Below are 12,568 nucleotides of genomic sequence, written 5' to 3'. Positions count from 1 at the left end.
TCAAAGCTCTAGCTGTAGTCCCATATAAGCTAAGAAGGCAACCCCCCTCTTGACTTCGGCATCCCACAGGGTTCACGGGCAGCGATGACACCAACAACACACAATTAGCGATCCCCTTTCATGTTGAGCAGCAGGTATTACTTTGACAAATTGATTTCGGATTGGGTGCTTTTTGCGTGGTTTGGTTACGCCGTTCTCATCGTACGCTGCTCCTCGTGTGCTAGCCAGTCCCAACTGTGTTGGACGGAAAGCAGGGCACACCTTAGCCTGTTCCACGGCACAGCCTGTTCCAAGAGTTTAAATCCGGTTTGACTTGGATGTGGCTTGTTTGAGACCCTTCGTCATTGGGAGTGACGGGGTGTCGATCACGCCAGGTCATACATGGTCTTCATCGAGGTGAACTATTCTTAGACGTTCTTTGGTATGAATTTCGCTCTGCACCGGAGTTACGTTGCTGCCTGCTCATTTCTTTCTTCTTTTTTTGTCTTCCGTCCAATGTTACTGCCCGAGTTAGCATTTATCTTCCTGAGCTTCTCATGCTTCCCTCCGGGGTTTGACTGTCTTGGCTGCTTGTGCTTCAGTCCGTCTCTGTCCCGCGTCCCCAGCTATATTTGTCGCAAGATGGGCAACAGGTGTGTTGGTAGGAGGGCATACTTGGCAAAGGATTCGATGGGAACTGTTGAAGGGCAAGCGGAAGTAGAGAAGCGACAAAACGAGGTCAGAGGAGCATGGCGGGGTGTGCAGTGCCGCATAGTTCGACAAAACTAAGGAGTAGCAGTCGGAGGGGCCATCCATCACTTTCACGCTTATATTATACATTGGGCTTTCCTTGTGAGGTTTTGTATGTTCCGCAGCTTCAGTAGATTGCGTCTATTTGGCCATCAGCCTCCATTCGTGCCCGTGATAGTATCCACGTTAGCAGTTACTCCCCTTAACCAAATAACTTCCCATGGATTTCGCGTGCGTATAGGCACAACACTTAAGTATGATGGTCACAGGCATGCACCGAGTTACTGTAGGCGTATGGGGATATTGACGCAGAAGTGTTTCCTGTGGACTGTGTGCATGCTGTTGGTTAGTGGAGAGAGAACTGTGTTTTGTGGGACGCTGCACTTGCTTGTACAGAGGTTGCAGAAACTGGAAACGGCTCGACACGAGGCACTACGCACTCTCAAAACCTCGCAGGCCCTTACAAAGGCTGAAACGACAAGAAAGATTAAAATACAGAAGGCCAGGGAACAATTAGGTTAGGTAGCTACACAGCCGTGAACTAACCGACAGCAGCACAGACAGTGGTGATCATGTGTATCTCGTAGTTCAGAAAGGGTGGGGCTCCAGGCATACTTACTACTATAGAGAACATCAGACACACGCGAAGGTGGACAGATAATTGGCACTAGACAGGCACGCGTGTAGCTTGTACAGGACAAGTTGAGAAGGCGTGAAGCTCTTCTGTTGTGTACTGGATCGGTAGGCATCAAACCTTTCGACGATAGAAGCGAAGAATCGTCGGAATCTGAAATGTAGGCAGGCGTACGCCGCCACCGCTGGCCTTCTGGCATAAAAGTTACTCCTTTAGAAGCCATATTTGCGGCTTCGGAGGAAGCCCCGCCATAGAGCTAACAATTTGAGTATTGTCACCTGCTGGAGGGTATTTTCTCAGTTATTTGTGTGTTTGGTAAGTAGATGCACACGAATTCTGCTTGGCCTTCCACCGTGTTAGGAGACGGTTCCTGCCGATGGCATCACAGTTGTGTAGTCCTCGGACTGCTAGCTGTTCTGCTGTGTGCGTAATGGAACCTCTCCTTCTGAAGTCAAGCTAAAGGGCCCTGCCAACGTTCGCGTCCACTTAGCTATCAAACTGGAAGCTAACCTAGGCCAATAGATATCTCCTGTTGGGGGTTGCTTGTTTTTCACCTGTAGTCTGCTGCTCGCTCCGAAGCCAAACCGCCCAATCCTCCGCACCTCGCAGCCCCTCAGGGGTTGCCAGCAAGTGCTTCGCCATGAGGACAAATCGGCAGCATATATAGCATACAAACAATCTAGCGGCGTGGCTATATGCCGTCCTCTGTAGGATGCCAGTGGATCTGAATGAGATTGTGATCGTAGTTCACGCCGTAAGAAGTGCACAAGGAGGCAGTGGTGTAAGTATACATCGAAGCATCAGCATGAGTGGGGAGAATATTGTACCGATGCACGGATGGTCGGGCTAGTAAGCCAGTACAAAAGAGAAATGTACAGCACAGTGAATGGCGCCGAAGCAGCCGTAAGATCCCGCATATATCAGGTCTTCCTGCAACACAGCACTGCTCAGGGGCGGGCCCTGCTGCATTTATTGCCCTACGCTCGCAACCGCCGACTTCTAACCGTCGAACTGGCGCATCCCTGCAAAAGTTGCGGAGTCTAGTACATAACCCTGCAGCTGTTGCTCCTTGCCGTCCACAACTGCCGCCGCAGCAGCGGTAGCTCCACAGGACATACAAACAGTTCTCTTCAGGGTCGTGTCGAGGCCGTTCCTACCTTCCGAAGATGATAAAGGGGGCCCATAGTAGCAGTCACTAGCTCTACTCATGCTAGTTATGCCTGTGATGAAGTGCAGTGGTGTGTTGCCGTTCTGCTCATTGACAGTGGAGGCGCTTGTGGTGATGGAGGGATGCACGCACTGCTCAGTCATACGGTCTCGAGCTCTAATACTGTTCCTGGGTGTACATCCTGATCTCCTGCAACTGCAAATGTCGCCCCTTGGGTCCCCGCAATGACGAAACTTCCTACCGCGTGGACCAGCTACAGTGCGCTGGCAGCAGTTGTTGCAGTGCAGCAGCAGCTCTGTCACCCTAATGCTCAACAACTGGAAGCCTAGGGCCTGAGCCAATACACTGAACGGGTTGATGTACGCGGCGACACGACTTATCTTTGAGAAGACGGGACGTCCTGCTATTACTCCCGCTTGTTTACTTGCAACCACCTGTGACACTTCAGAATAATTCTCTCCCATTGCTTTTGGTGCCAATAGCTCCAGCCGCCGCAGCTGCGGAAGCATACGAGAAAGTGCTGTCAAGCTCCTCTGCAGCTGCAATGGGGGCACGTAGAGCGGCTGCTCGACCCAGTTGGTGCTTGGCGAGCAGCTACAGCTTCTGCCGTTGCTGCCACCGATACTTCCGCAGCTGCTCACTTCTCTAGGGTTTCCAGGTTGTCTGCCGCGGCTGCAGTGTCTGCTTCTCATTACACTAACCCGTCTCTCTCTCGCTGGCCTCGCAGCATCAACGGTAGCAGCAAATGCAGCCAACGCTTCATGGCGAAGAAGGCGGGACTGTGGAGCAGCAGACTGTTGCAGCTCGTGGATGCGGTGCTGCTTCTCAGAAGACAGTACAGCCCTCAGATCAGCGTTGCTATATCCCATGATGCGCAGCAAAACCAAAGAATGCAACAGGCCTCTCTCCTGAAGGTGTTGCAACACTTCTGCAAGGAGCGCAAAACTCACAGGATCTTCCAATGCACCAGCGGTTATCTCCAACCCAGCCACTCTTGTCTGCACCAGCGAAACAGAACGCAAACAGCCACTACCGTAGCTCCTGATGCAGGGCATTGCATCAACAGCAAGAACTGCTCAATAATCACGCCAGCAAAAGGAATCCACACACCAGTCACCTCACATGCGAAGCAGCAGCTGAAGGCCAAAACGCAATGGCACTGAGGGAACAAAAGTAATCTCAACAGCCCCAGCACTTGCGGCTTACGTGCACCCGGGGGTCTTCCATACAGTGAGAAAGCATAACCAGATCGGTTACGGAGACACAGACGAAAGGGAATAGCAAAACAAGTCGCTTCACTTCATCCTCATCTCTGTCATATTCTCTGCGGTGGCATGTATCCTGCTGCTGAAATGATATCGTGGGCATCGAGAAGTGCGGGCAATCGAGCAAAGCTCGGCTTGCCATGCCTGCAACTAGAGTGGACCCGGAAACGTTGTGTTGATCTTGGACAGCAGGTGCACTGTCCAAGGCGGATACTGCAGAGGCGCCACCCATGGGCTCCTGGAGCTGCCGCAAACTGACCGGGAGCAGGCCCGACACTTGCTGGCCGCTGCTGCAACTGCTGCAGCTGCAGAGAGTATCCTCCGACTGGCGTGCATTGCACTTTTCAATAAATTCTTCAAGTCTACACTCGAGCAAAGACCGGCTTTGCCCCTTGCGGCCTCTACCAGTCCTGCCTCCGGCTCTGCGCTCTAACCTGAATGGCAGCCTGCTGCTAATGGAGCAAACCGTCGAATGTCTGTGGGAGGCTGGGATTGACTGCCTGCTGTTGCTACTACTCACACCACCACCTCTGCTGCTGACTCTCCTGCCGCTGCTCCCACAGATTGTTACCCCATTCTGATATACCTTGGGACGCCCCCTTAAGCCCTCGCCTCTCAGCCGATGTAGCCTTTGGTTCTGGTGAACCGGCAGGTGCTCCTGCTCCTGCAAGCCCTCGTGCCCCTGCATCTCCTCGAGCTCCTGCAGTTCCTCCAAGTTATAGGGAAGCGTAGCGGTGTGCCTAGCTTGCGTCTGCAGTATTTTCAGTTGCGGTTGCCTTCCCTCGGTGTCTTCACAAGGCACAGTTGACTGTAGTGCCGCTGCCTCTGGTGCTACTGCTACTTCCGGTGGTGGAGTTGCCAAACAGTCTGTAGTGGGTGTGATTAATGCGATTATGGAGTTTGGTTTTGTTTCTTTTGGAGCTGCCCTTGATCTTATCGCTGGCGCTCCTTCTGCCGCAGCAGCGGGGCCTTGTACAGCAGGAGACTCTGCAAGGCAACCGAGGGGATTTGAGAAACCACTGATCTCGTACTGCTGATGCAGCTGCCGCTTCGCCATGGCCTCGTAAGCTGCCGCCTCTGCGGCAGCAGCGGCAACAATTGCATCTACGCTGTTCTTCCGCGGGACGTTGCCGGTTAGAGATACAGCTGCTGCAGTCGCTGATGCTCCCTTCTCCTCGTCAGAAGATGTGCTCACGTCCAAGTGAGACTCACGAGGAAGTAAAGATTCCTCGCAACCAGATATAAACGCAGCAATGGCGGCGTCTCCTGTTAACTTTTCTTCTGCAGTTGCTTCTGACTCTGCTGTATCAGCGCTATTCAGTGGGCTTTCTGGCGCCCCACCTTGACTACCCTCTCGCTCGTAGTCAGACGAAAAATAGTGCAAAAGAGAGCTCCGACCCCGTATTTGGCTTCTGTCGCTGCTGCTGCTCAACTGTGAGGAGCTACCATGCCTGTACCCCACGGAGCTACTGCTGCTGCTGCTGGGGCTCCCGCTGAATTCTCTGTCGTGAGACTTAAGATACTCCCTCCAGAGCAGAGAGCTTTCCAACGCAGCTGTCTTCGTTGCTATAGTATCTTCGAAAGCTCTGGCTCCTTCCATCAGCTTCTGTGCTGCTGCATTCGTGACTTCTCCAATAGCAGCACGAGCTGCAGCAGCAGTTGAAGTGATGGAGTCAGCTGCAGATGAAACTGCTGCTGAAAAAGCAGCAACAGCCGAGGCCGAGGCGGAAGCAGCTGCTTCGTGACATCTCTGGGCAGCAGAAGCGATGGCACTACTTGACTTCTCCGCAGCCTGGCGTGTTGCTGCTGCTGCTTCTTGCCTCGCAGCATCAGCAGCAGCTGCTGCTGCAGCTGCAGCTGCTTCGAGGGCTAGGGCGACACGCAGCCCCTGACTAACGATAATTTCCTCCAGCTGAGACGAGTTTTGGTAATCGTCATTGCTAGCTGCTGCTTCGGCAACTGCTGCCGCCGCATTGGCTGCCTCTGATGCAGCCGATGTTGCAGCTTCTGCAGCCAATTCAGCAGCAGCTGCTGCCTCCCCACCAATGACTGCGGAAAGCGATGATGCAACTGGTTCGGGTATGCCTGTTGCTCCTCCTATTTCTACACTAGCAGCACTCCCTTGCTCGTCGACAACACCTGCAGCAAGAGCAGCTTGGGCTGCAGCCGCTGATCCTCTTGCCGACGCAGCGGCTGCATGGGCAGCAGCTGATTGTGCCGTCGCCTTTTCTACTGCAGCTGCTGATTTTGCTTGTCTTTTGTCTTCAGCATCTCCCGATCGTAGGTTTGTACCTTCCGGTGCAACTGCTGTTGTTGATGATGAAGTATTCGGCACAAATCCAACCCGCAGCATCTCCCGATCCGCAGCAGGGGAAGCGGGCGGCGCCCCCGCTCCGCAGCTGTTGTTGCCACTCATAGATCAGATACTCTAAGCCAAACACATCTGTTGCGTGGTCTTTCCTTGTTCATGTCTGCTGTTGCTGCTGCTGCTGGGTGGAACACGTCTGCCCTGTCGCCCTCGCCGTATGACGAGGACTGGTTGTTCTTCCAGATTTTATTGCGAATCCTCTATATAACATATCTTTAACAGTGAAAGTTTCCTTTTGACTTCCAGATCGCTGGAGCGGTGTGAGTCTTGTGCGCGGCTCCTGGCAGCCAATGGTCTCACCATTGGCTATGGATGAGGGAAAGCAATTTGCAGGTGCCGTCGTTTGCAAATGCTTTGACCCTTGCAAGTTCTCCGCTAAAGGTGCACGAATAAATGAGATAACTGTTGTTGCTCTCTTGTTCTTATAAAGGGGAGGGTTCCACCTCACAAGACTTTCGTCGATTTTGGGGCGCCGTCTGTGGGGGCATGAAGGACAGCTAATCGGAGGGAGAGATGTCTACATACCTGGCTTAACTAAACGAGAAAGGGGCATAGATAAGAAATGGTGTTCGGAGGCATGGAGGCAACTGTAGAAGGTGCTGCTTCCCACAGAAGAGCAGGTGTACCCAAGAGGAGGGAAAGGCGGCCACGGTAGGCTGGCTTGTGAGACTATCTTAACGGTACCTCCCCGATAACATACGATGCTTTCAGTGTCTGTTACTGACGCAAAAATAATGAAAACCTTTCCTTGTGGCTTGGGTTTAGCGAAGGATTCGGCTAGCATTGCTCCACGCAAAATACCTCATTATTAAGCGGTACGCTACAATACCTTGGAAGCATGTGGTGTATCACATACAAGCGATATGATAATCCCCAAAATAGTGGACGCTTTAAATAAATGGTTGTTTCCCTCTGATGCACTTAGAATTGAGTGTGGTGCCTTCCTGAATTTTTTGTGAAGACTATTGCCACCGCCGTCGCTACCGAGGGTTGCTCTGCAGTGCAGATCACGACCCACGTTATTGTAACCAAAGGCGCGATTTCTTACATATTGGATGCCCAAAATGTGTAGGATGCGGGAACACTGGAGCATTTTTAGAGCTCGAAAATCAAGATATTCACCAGTAGTGCCAGCCAGCGAACACAATTCCCTCGAGAATGATTCGGCCTCAGTATGAACAGGAGTGGCACAATGTAACGCGGAGTCCTGTTCGGAATATTCGTTCTTCAACGAACATTTCGGCCTGTCTGAGCGTTTATGTGGGGTCAAGCAGGGCGCCTGCTAGACTGCTTGCTGCGGAGCCAATGCGCCTCAGAATGTAGAAATATGAGGCTGAACTCCCTGTTTCGTTGGCTGGCTGCCCTTGGCGTGGCTCTTCGTATCCGTGCTCACGTGAGGAAGTGGGACGACCTGTTCTGCATCTCCCACTGTTTTACGGCGTCACTGCAAAACGGAAGCATGCTAGCAGCACTCCACAATCAGCCACGTGCCCCGCAGAAACAGTTATGGATGAGTGATATTCCACAGCTGCCTCCTTTTTTGCGAGGATCCCGTGGCGATGTCGTCCAGCTCTCAGATACAACGCCACGAGGTGTGCACTGTAGTGGGAATTAACTCTCTCTTCTGTAAGCCTTTAAATGCGCGCCACATTAAGGGGGAATGCACACAATCAGATATCTACAGGAGTGTCAAGGCAAATACCTGGGCACCAAATCATAGAACTCGTGGATACTGTGCAGGAACGAAGGTATACGCACAGGCGCGCACTGAAAACTATCAGTCCAGCACGCCGAATAACTGGCGATGTTTTATGAAGTCTGCATCTTTTGTAGGCAAGGCATGTGGATGAGTCTTGGTGAGAAAGCCATTGAGGGTCTCCAAGACTGCTTGATACAGAGATTGTCTATCATTGCCTGCGTCGAGGCCCGTACCAATACTAAAGATGCATATGCTCACACTAGAGAAACGCGGGAACACTTGAATTAGAGCAGCTAGCGGGAAGACTGCGTATGGAGTTGTTTTGCCTGTCTCAGTATGGACGCATCCAGAACGTGATATCTCTTTATTATTAGATAGGGCTCGCCAGGCAGAGGTAACGACCTCAGCAAAGCAGGAACGAGTATCCCAAGTGAATTAGACTACACCTATCTGTGAGGTGGCCAGAATACTTGACAGAGAGCCAAAGGTCCAAATGTTAGCAGCTTAGTATGCCGGAGGGTTTTGTTTAGTGCCGTTTGGTACACTTCACCCACATACCAAACGGAGCAACACTAAATGTGTGCGCATCCGTAAACGGTCCTGTGTCCCAGAAGACTGTGGAAGCCAGTTTTCTGCATTCGTCCCACACATGTTCTCGGGCTATTAAGGCCCATGCACAACGCCTTCCTGCCGTCGAGCGGTAGATGGCCTGAACGCTACCGTCCATCTGACAGCGCGGAGCAGCTCGCAGACAGCAGGTCGCCGACATACTACGACTTGAAGGCAAAATACTACACTAGACCTCCTAGACCATGAGCAAAACGTAGAGAGCCTTCAGTCTTTACACCAGAGTTCTACGTGACGTACCCCAACTGCTTGTGGTGTGCTACACACGCGCTAAAAAATGGGCTGCATTCGTACCGCACTGTGGCCAGCATGTTTACTCAGCAAGTGCATATAAAACGTACAGGGTACAATGTAATATTATTCTGTAACAAGTACCTGCTAACACTGGCCTCGATAGTGGTGGCTTGCACGGTGCGGTTTTCAAGTAGCATGGCGCGTATGTAGAAATGCATGCTTTTGTATGTGCACTCCTGCCTGTGGGAACTTCGAAGCCCCCTCATGCGCTTTTGCAGTCGCTGAGCAGTTAATTGGTCAGAGACTTAGCACCATTTTGCACAGGCTTCGTGATGCTCGCACGTTGGTTTGCCTTGCAGCGGGGATAGCACAAGTTGTGCTGCAACCCGTCACAAGGCGCCTCCTTTCGCTCCAAGGCGCACGAAGACAGCAGGGGACGTTAGCTGCCTTCCCTGGATTATAATCGTATGTCCTTCGATCCCCTGGGAGCGACCGTTGATCCGCAGAGTAAGCATATGCGAAAACAACGTTACCTGTGTCCACCTATTGGTTTCCAAAGCACCGGGGACCACCCCATGGGAACAAAAAAGCACGGGTGACACTTGCTATGGCAAGTGTTGACAATGTAGCTCGTAGCACGCGCAAAGAAACATGCACGGTCGCCCAAGCGTGACGGGGGCTATTTTCGGCTCTAATTAAAGGAGTAACAAACTGCTGCTCTGCGCACCAATGGTCTGTGCCAAGAAGCTTGCTTTCTGTAACTGCTGGCTAACACTTGTTCAAACAGCACAACTGAACTGATCTAGACGCTTGAGGCCTTCTTTGCTCGCGAAATCCGAACTTAGCAATACCTGAAAAGCAACCAGCGTTCCCAAAGGGGACGGTTATTACCTAATGCTGCAAAACTGGAAATGACTCGGAGAACTTTACCTGCTTCCTGCCGAGCAATCGAATGCAGAGAAGGGCAAGCTCAAGCTTGCTGCAAGCACTCACAGCACGTGGTTCTGTACTTGTAGGTGCGCAGCTCAATACGTGCCTACTGTCACGCATTGAACGCAACGTGCGCCTCAGCGCGCTTACAGTTATGTATTCTGCATATCTGTAAGCGCGCTGCGGCGTATGTTGCGCTAGTTCATCTATAGGAACCACCAAGTGTACGCCGGCCAACAAGCACCCTTACCCTTACCAAATACCCTGCCAGTGGCAGCTGTTGCTGCTCGGCAAACAGCTCAAAACTGGCTGACGTTTTACTGAGCAGGATTGTTAAAGCGGTCGGCGAAATTTGAGACCTTAGAAGCCGCCAATGCCGCGGGCCAGCAGAAGCATAACCTCTGCTCAACTCCTCCCTCCTTCCGGCGCTTCCAGATGCGAACCCAGAACCTCAGAACGAGACCCTTCCTCAGCACCTGCTCTCATATTTTCGCTTGCTTTCGTCGGCAATAATCGGTTCCTGTGTGAAGCTGAAAGAGAAGAGCCCCGATGCCCCACATTCCCCCTTCAGCTTCAGAGAAGAAACAACGTTTTATCAAAATGCCACAGAGCATAACGTTCTTCGTATGATGAAGGAATGCCCTTCAAGAGGTTTTCCTTCTCTCCAAACGAAGCGCTCGTGCAAAGTACTCCAACATGGAAAAGCCGTCTTCGCGCAGGACAAGGGGCTTCCAACTGGCCTACAGACGGTCAATCCCTGGAAGGTCAACTTTCACCACTATCTGTAGCAAACGGAAAGCGATGTGATCTCGCGCTCTTCGCTCGACCTCCCTTTACCCGTATCCAAGACAAGCCACCCACAGCCTCTTCCACCAGTGCTGCAGTACAATAGATGGAGAGGTCCCCTACCGAATTAATATCATTAAGACCTGATATTTGACAAGTGTACAATGGGACTACTACGTTCTTGTCGGAAATTGCACTCAGAAGGATGCTGATGCAAGCCTGCAGAACTGCCTGCCCTTCCTCCACAGCGGCCTCTCGCAACCATCACTATAACTCTTCGTTTCAAGCAAGCCTGGTTCTATTTATGGTGGGGATGTTCATGGAAGCCTGGAAAGTTGGTTGTGTGGTCTCTGGAGCCTGTGCCCGCTGAACTAATCATTTGCGACAGATTGGGGGCCGATAAGATCGGGGAATTCCTGCACAAGTTGGAAGGCAGTTATCCTGTTAACACTCTGGGGCTCCAGCAGACGCAAAATGAGGCCTCCCCACCTCAATGGGACTTTCGACCGTTCCAATTGCGGGATTAGCATTTCAGAACGTATCTCCATTCTCAACAGCTGAAATGCGGCTGCGCTTGGATCACTCCTCCAGCCCGGCCCCACCACCTCTGCGTAGGGGTGCTCAGTTCCCGTGTAGAGCTGAAATAAAAGTACCCCAAGATTCCACAAGTTTGCCTTAGCATCAGGCACAAGCCTTTTGGAGTCAACAAAGCGAGTCAAAACAGAAGGTTCTTGGATCAATTGGACAAGGCCGCTTAAGCGGGATTTCTCTTCTCCAAAGGGAGCGCAGCTGCAGAAATTTCCCAACACAAAAGAGCCGTCTTCACGCAGGAAAAGGGACCTCCAGCCAAGCTGCATATGGCCAACTGCTGAACGCTCAAGTTTCAACACTATATGCAACAAGCGATGAGCGATATAATTCTTCATGTTTGGCTCCAATCCCTCAGCTATCGATACCACACTACTAATATCCCCCACAACCTTTCCCATCACTGATACAGTGTTAAATATCTTGAAATCCCCTGTCGTATGAATATTATCCAAACGTAATACTTGGCCGGTGTAGTACGGGACTGCCACGCCCTTCTGTGAGGCCGCTGACTTGGCTGGAATGCTGCCGCACACTTGCAGGAGTGCCCCCTTCTCTTCCTCAGCCGCCACCCTCACTTGTTGCTCAAGCCCATTGTCGTCATATTTATCGACATCGCTATTACTCACGATGGGGATACTAACAGAAAACTCCTTTTTGGTCTCGACGTCCACAGTATTCACAACCAAACTCCAACGGTAATAACCCAAAACCCCAGTAACGAGCAGATCCTGTTTAGGCAGAGGCGCCTCCGTAGAGCTCCTATCTAAGGGTTGCAGATTCTGTAAGGATATCGTCATTCCAACCAAGTTCTCGCTGGAGCCGTTCGAAAGAGCCTGAGCAAGTGCAAGCTGGTAGGGCTGAGCTAGGTCCTTTCCGGGACCGCCGGAAAGCTGAGAGGCCAAAGCAGCTAGTGACTTCTTGCCCTCCTTTAGCGACGGAGGAAGCGCATGTTCAAAGTCTTCAAGTGAACATAGCCCCCAATCATCACGCTCTTGCCCTCTCTTCAGTAGGCGACCACTTTTCTGCAAGATCGAACTGATGGAGCTCGGCAAGGCACGAGAAGCTAGGCCTCTATGTACTGCAACAAGCAACACTAAACCCGCAACGAGTAAAATCCAAGGCTGCATGCCAGCTTGTTTTCGCAGGAAATTTCTGGCAATTTTCCGGACGTCCAGTTTCGAACCGACTTCACTGTTGTCGGGATGGGGATCCGCCGAGACCGTCGTCTCAACGGTAGCTCGATCATCCTCCATATTTGGCTACGCAGAATTCCTGGAGTATTAATAAGTAAATATCACGGAGAAAGGGATATGAAGCGTACTGGGGAAGGTTCACGTACGTTCATTTGAACCGGGGCTTGTGAAGAGAGCATGCGCCCCCAGCCACTCGCCGTGGGCGAGCAGTGACGCCAAGCATTGCTGTATGCAGCATCCTCACCGTTCCAGCCCTGTATATTTATCCAGCTGTTTACTGCTGGTAATATATTGTTGTTGCAGAACAGTTAATGCTTACTGCCTGGAAATTCGTTCCAGCCGCA

General features: G+C 51.8%; 3 protein-coding genes across 3 annotated transcripts; 1 reads left to right on the top strand and 2 right to left on the bottom strand.

The window, feature by feature from the left end:
• Positions 1-621: 621 nt before the first annotated feature.
• Positions 622-1,527, top strand: EMWEY_00034400 (hypothetical protein, conserved; the record flags this gene model as incomplete). The annotated part of the gene is made up of 3 exons (XM_013481939.1): positions 622-717; positions 1,126-1,246; positions 1,475-1,527. 3 exons carry the CDS (start codon positions 622-624, stop codon positions 1,525-1,527), a joined length of 270 nt encoding a protein of 89 aa, XP_013337393.1.
• An 835-nt stretch (positions 1,528-2,362) lies between these two features.
• On the bottom strand, positions 2,363-6,149 carry EMWEY_00034390 (hypothetical protein, conserved; the record flags this gene model as incomplete). The annotated part of the gene is made up of 4 exons (XM_013481938.1): positions 2,363-2,445; positions 2,773-3,028; positions 3,233-3,529; positions 3,738-6,149. 4 exons carry the CDS (start codon positions 6,147-6,149, stop codon positions 2,363-2,365), a joined length of 3,048 nt encoding a protein of 1,015 aa, XP_013337392.1.
• Positions 6,150-10,811: 4,662 nt separating this feature from the next.
• Positions 10,812-12,284, bottom strand: EMWEY_00034380 (hypothetical protein; the record flags this gene model as incomplete). Its single annotated transcript, XM_013481937.1, has 2 exons — positions 10,812-12,109; positions 12,215-12,284. 2 exons carry the CDS (start codon positions 12,282-12,284, stop codon positions 10,812-10,814), a joined length of 1,368 nt encoding a protein of 455 aa, XP_013337391.1.
• Positions 12,285-12,568: the final 284 nt, after the last annotated feature.

Source organism: Eimeria maxima, genomic scaffold (genome assembly GCF_000499605.1).
Source record: "Eimeria maxima Weybridge genomic scaffold, Emw_scaff469, whole genome shotgun sequence".
Lineage (NCBI taxonomy): Eukaryota > Apicomplexa > Conoidasida > Eucoccidiorida > Eimeriidae > Eimeria > Eimeria maxima.
Note: the sequence above shows the minus strand (reverse complement) of the source record. Positions and strands in the feature narration are given on the sequence as shown.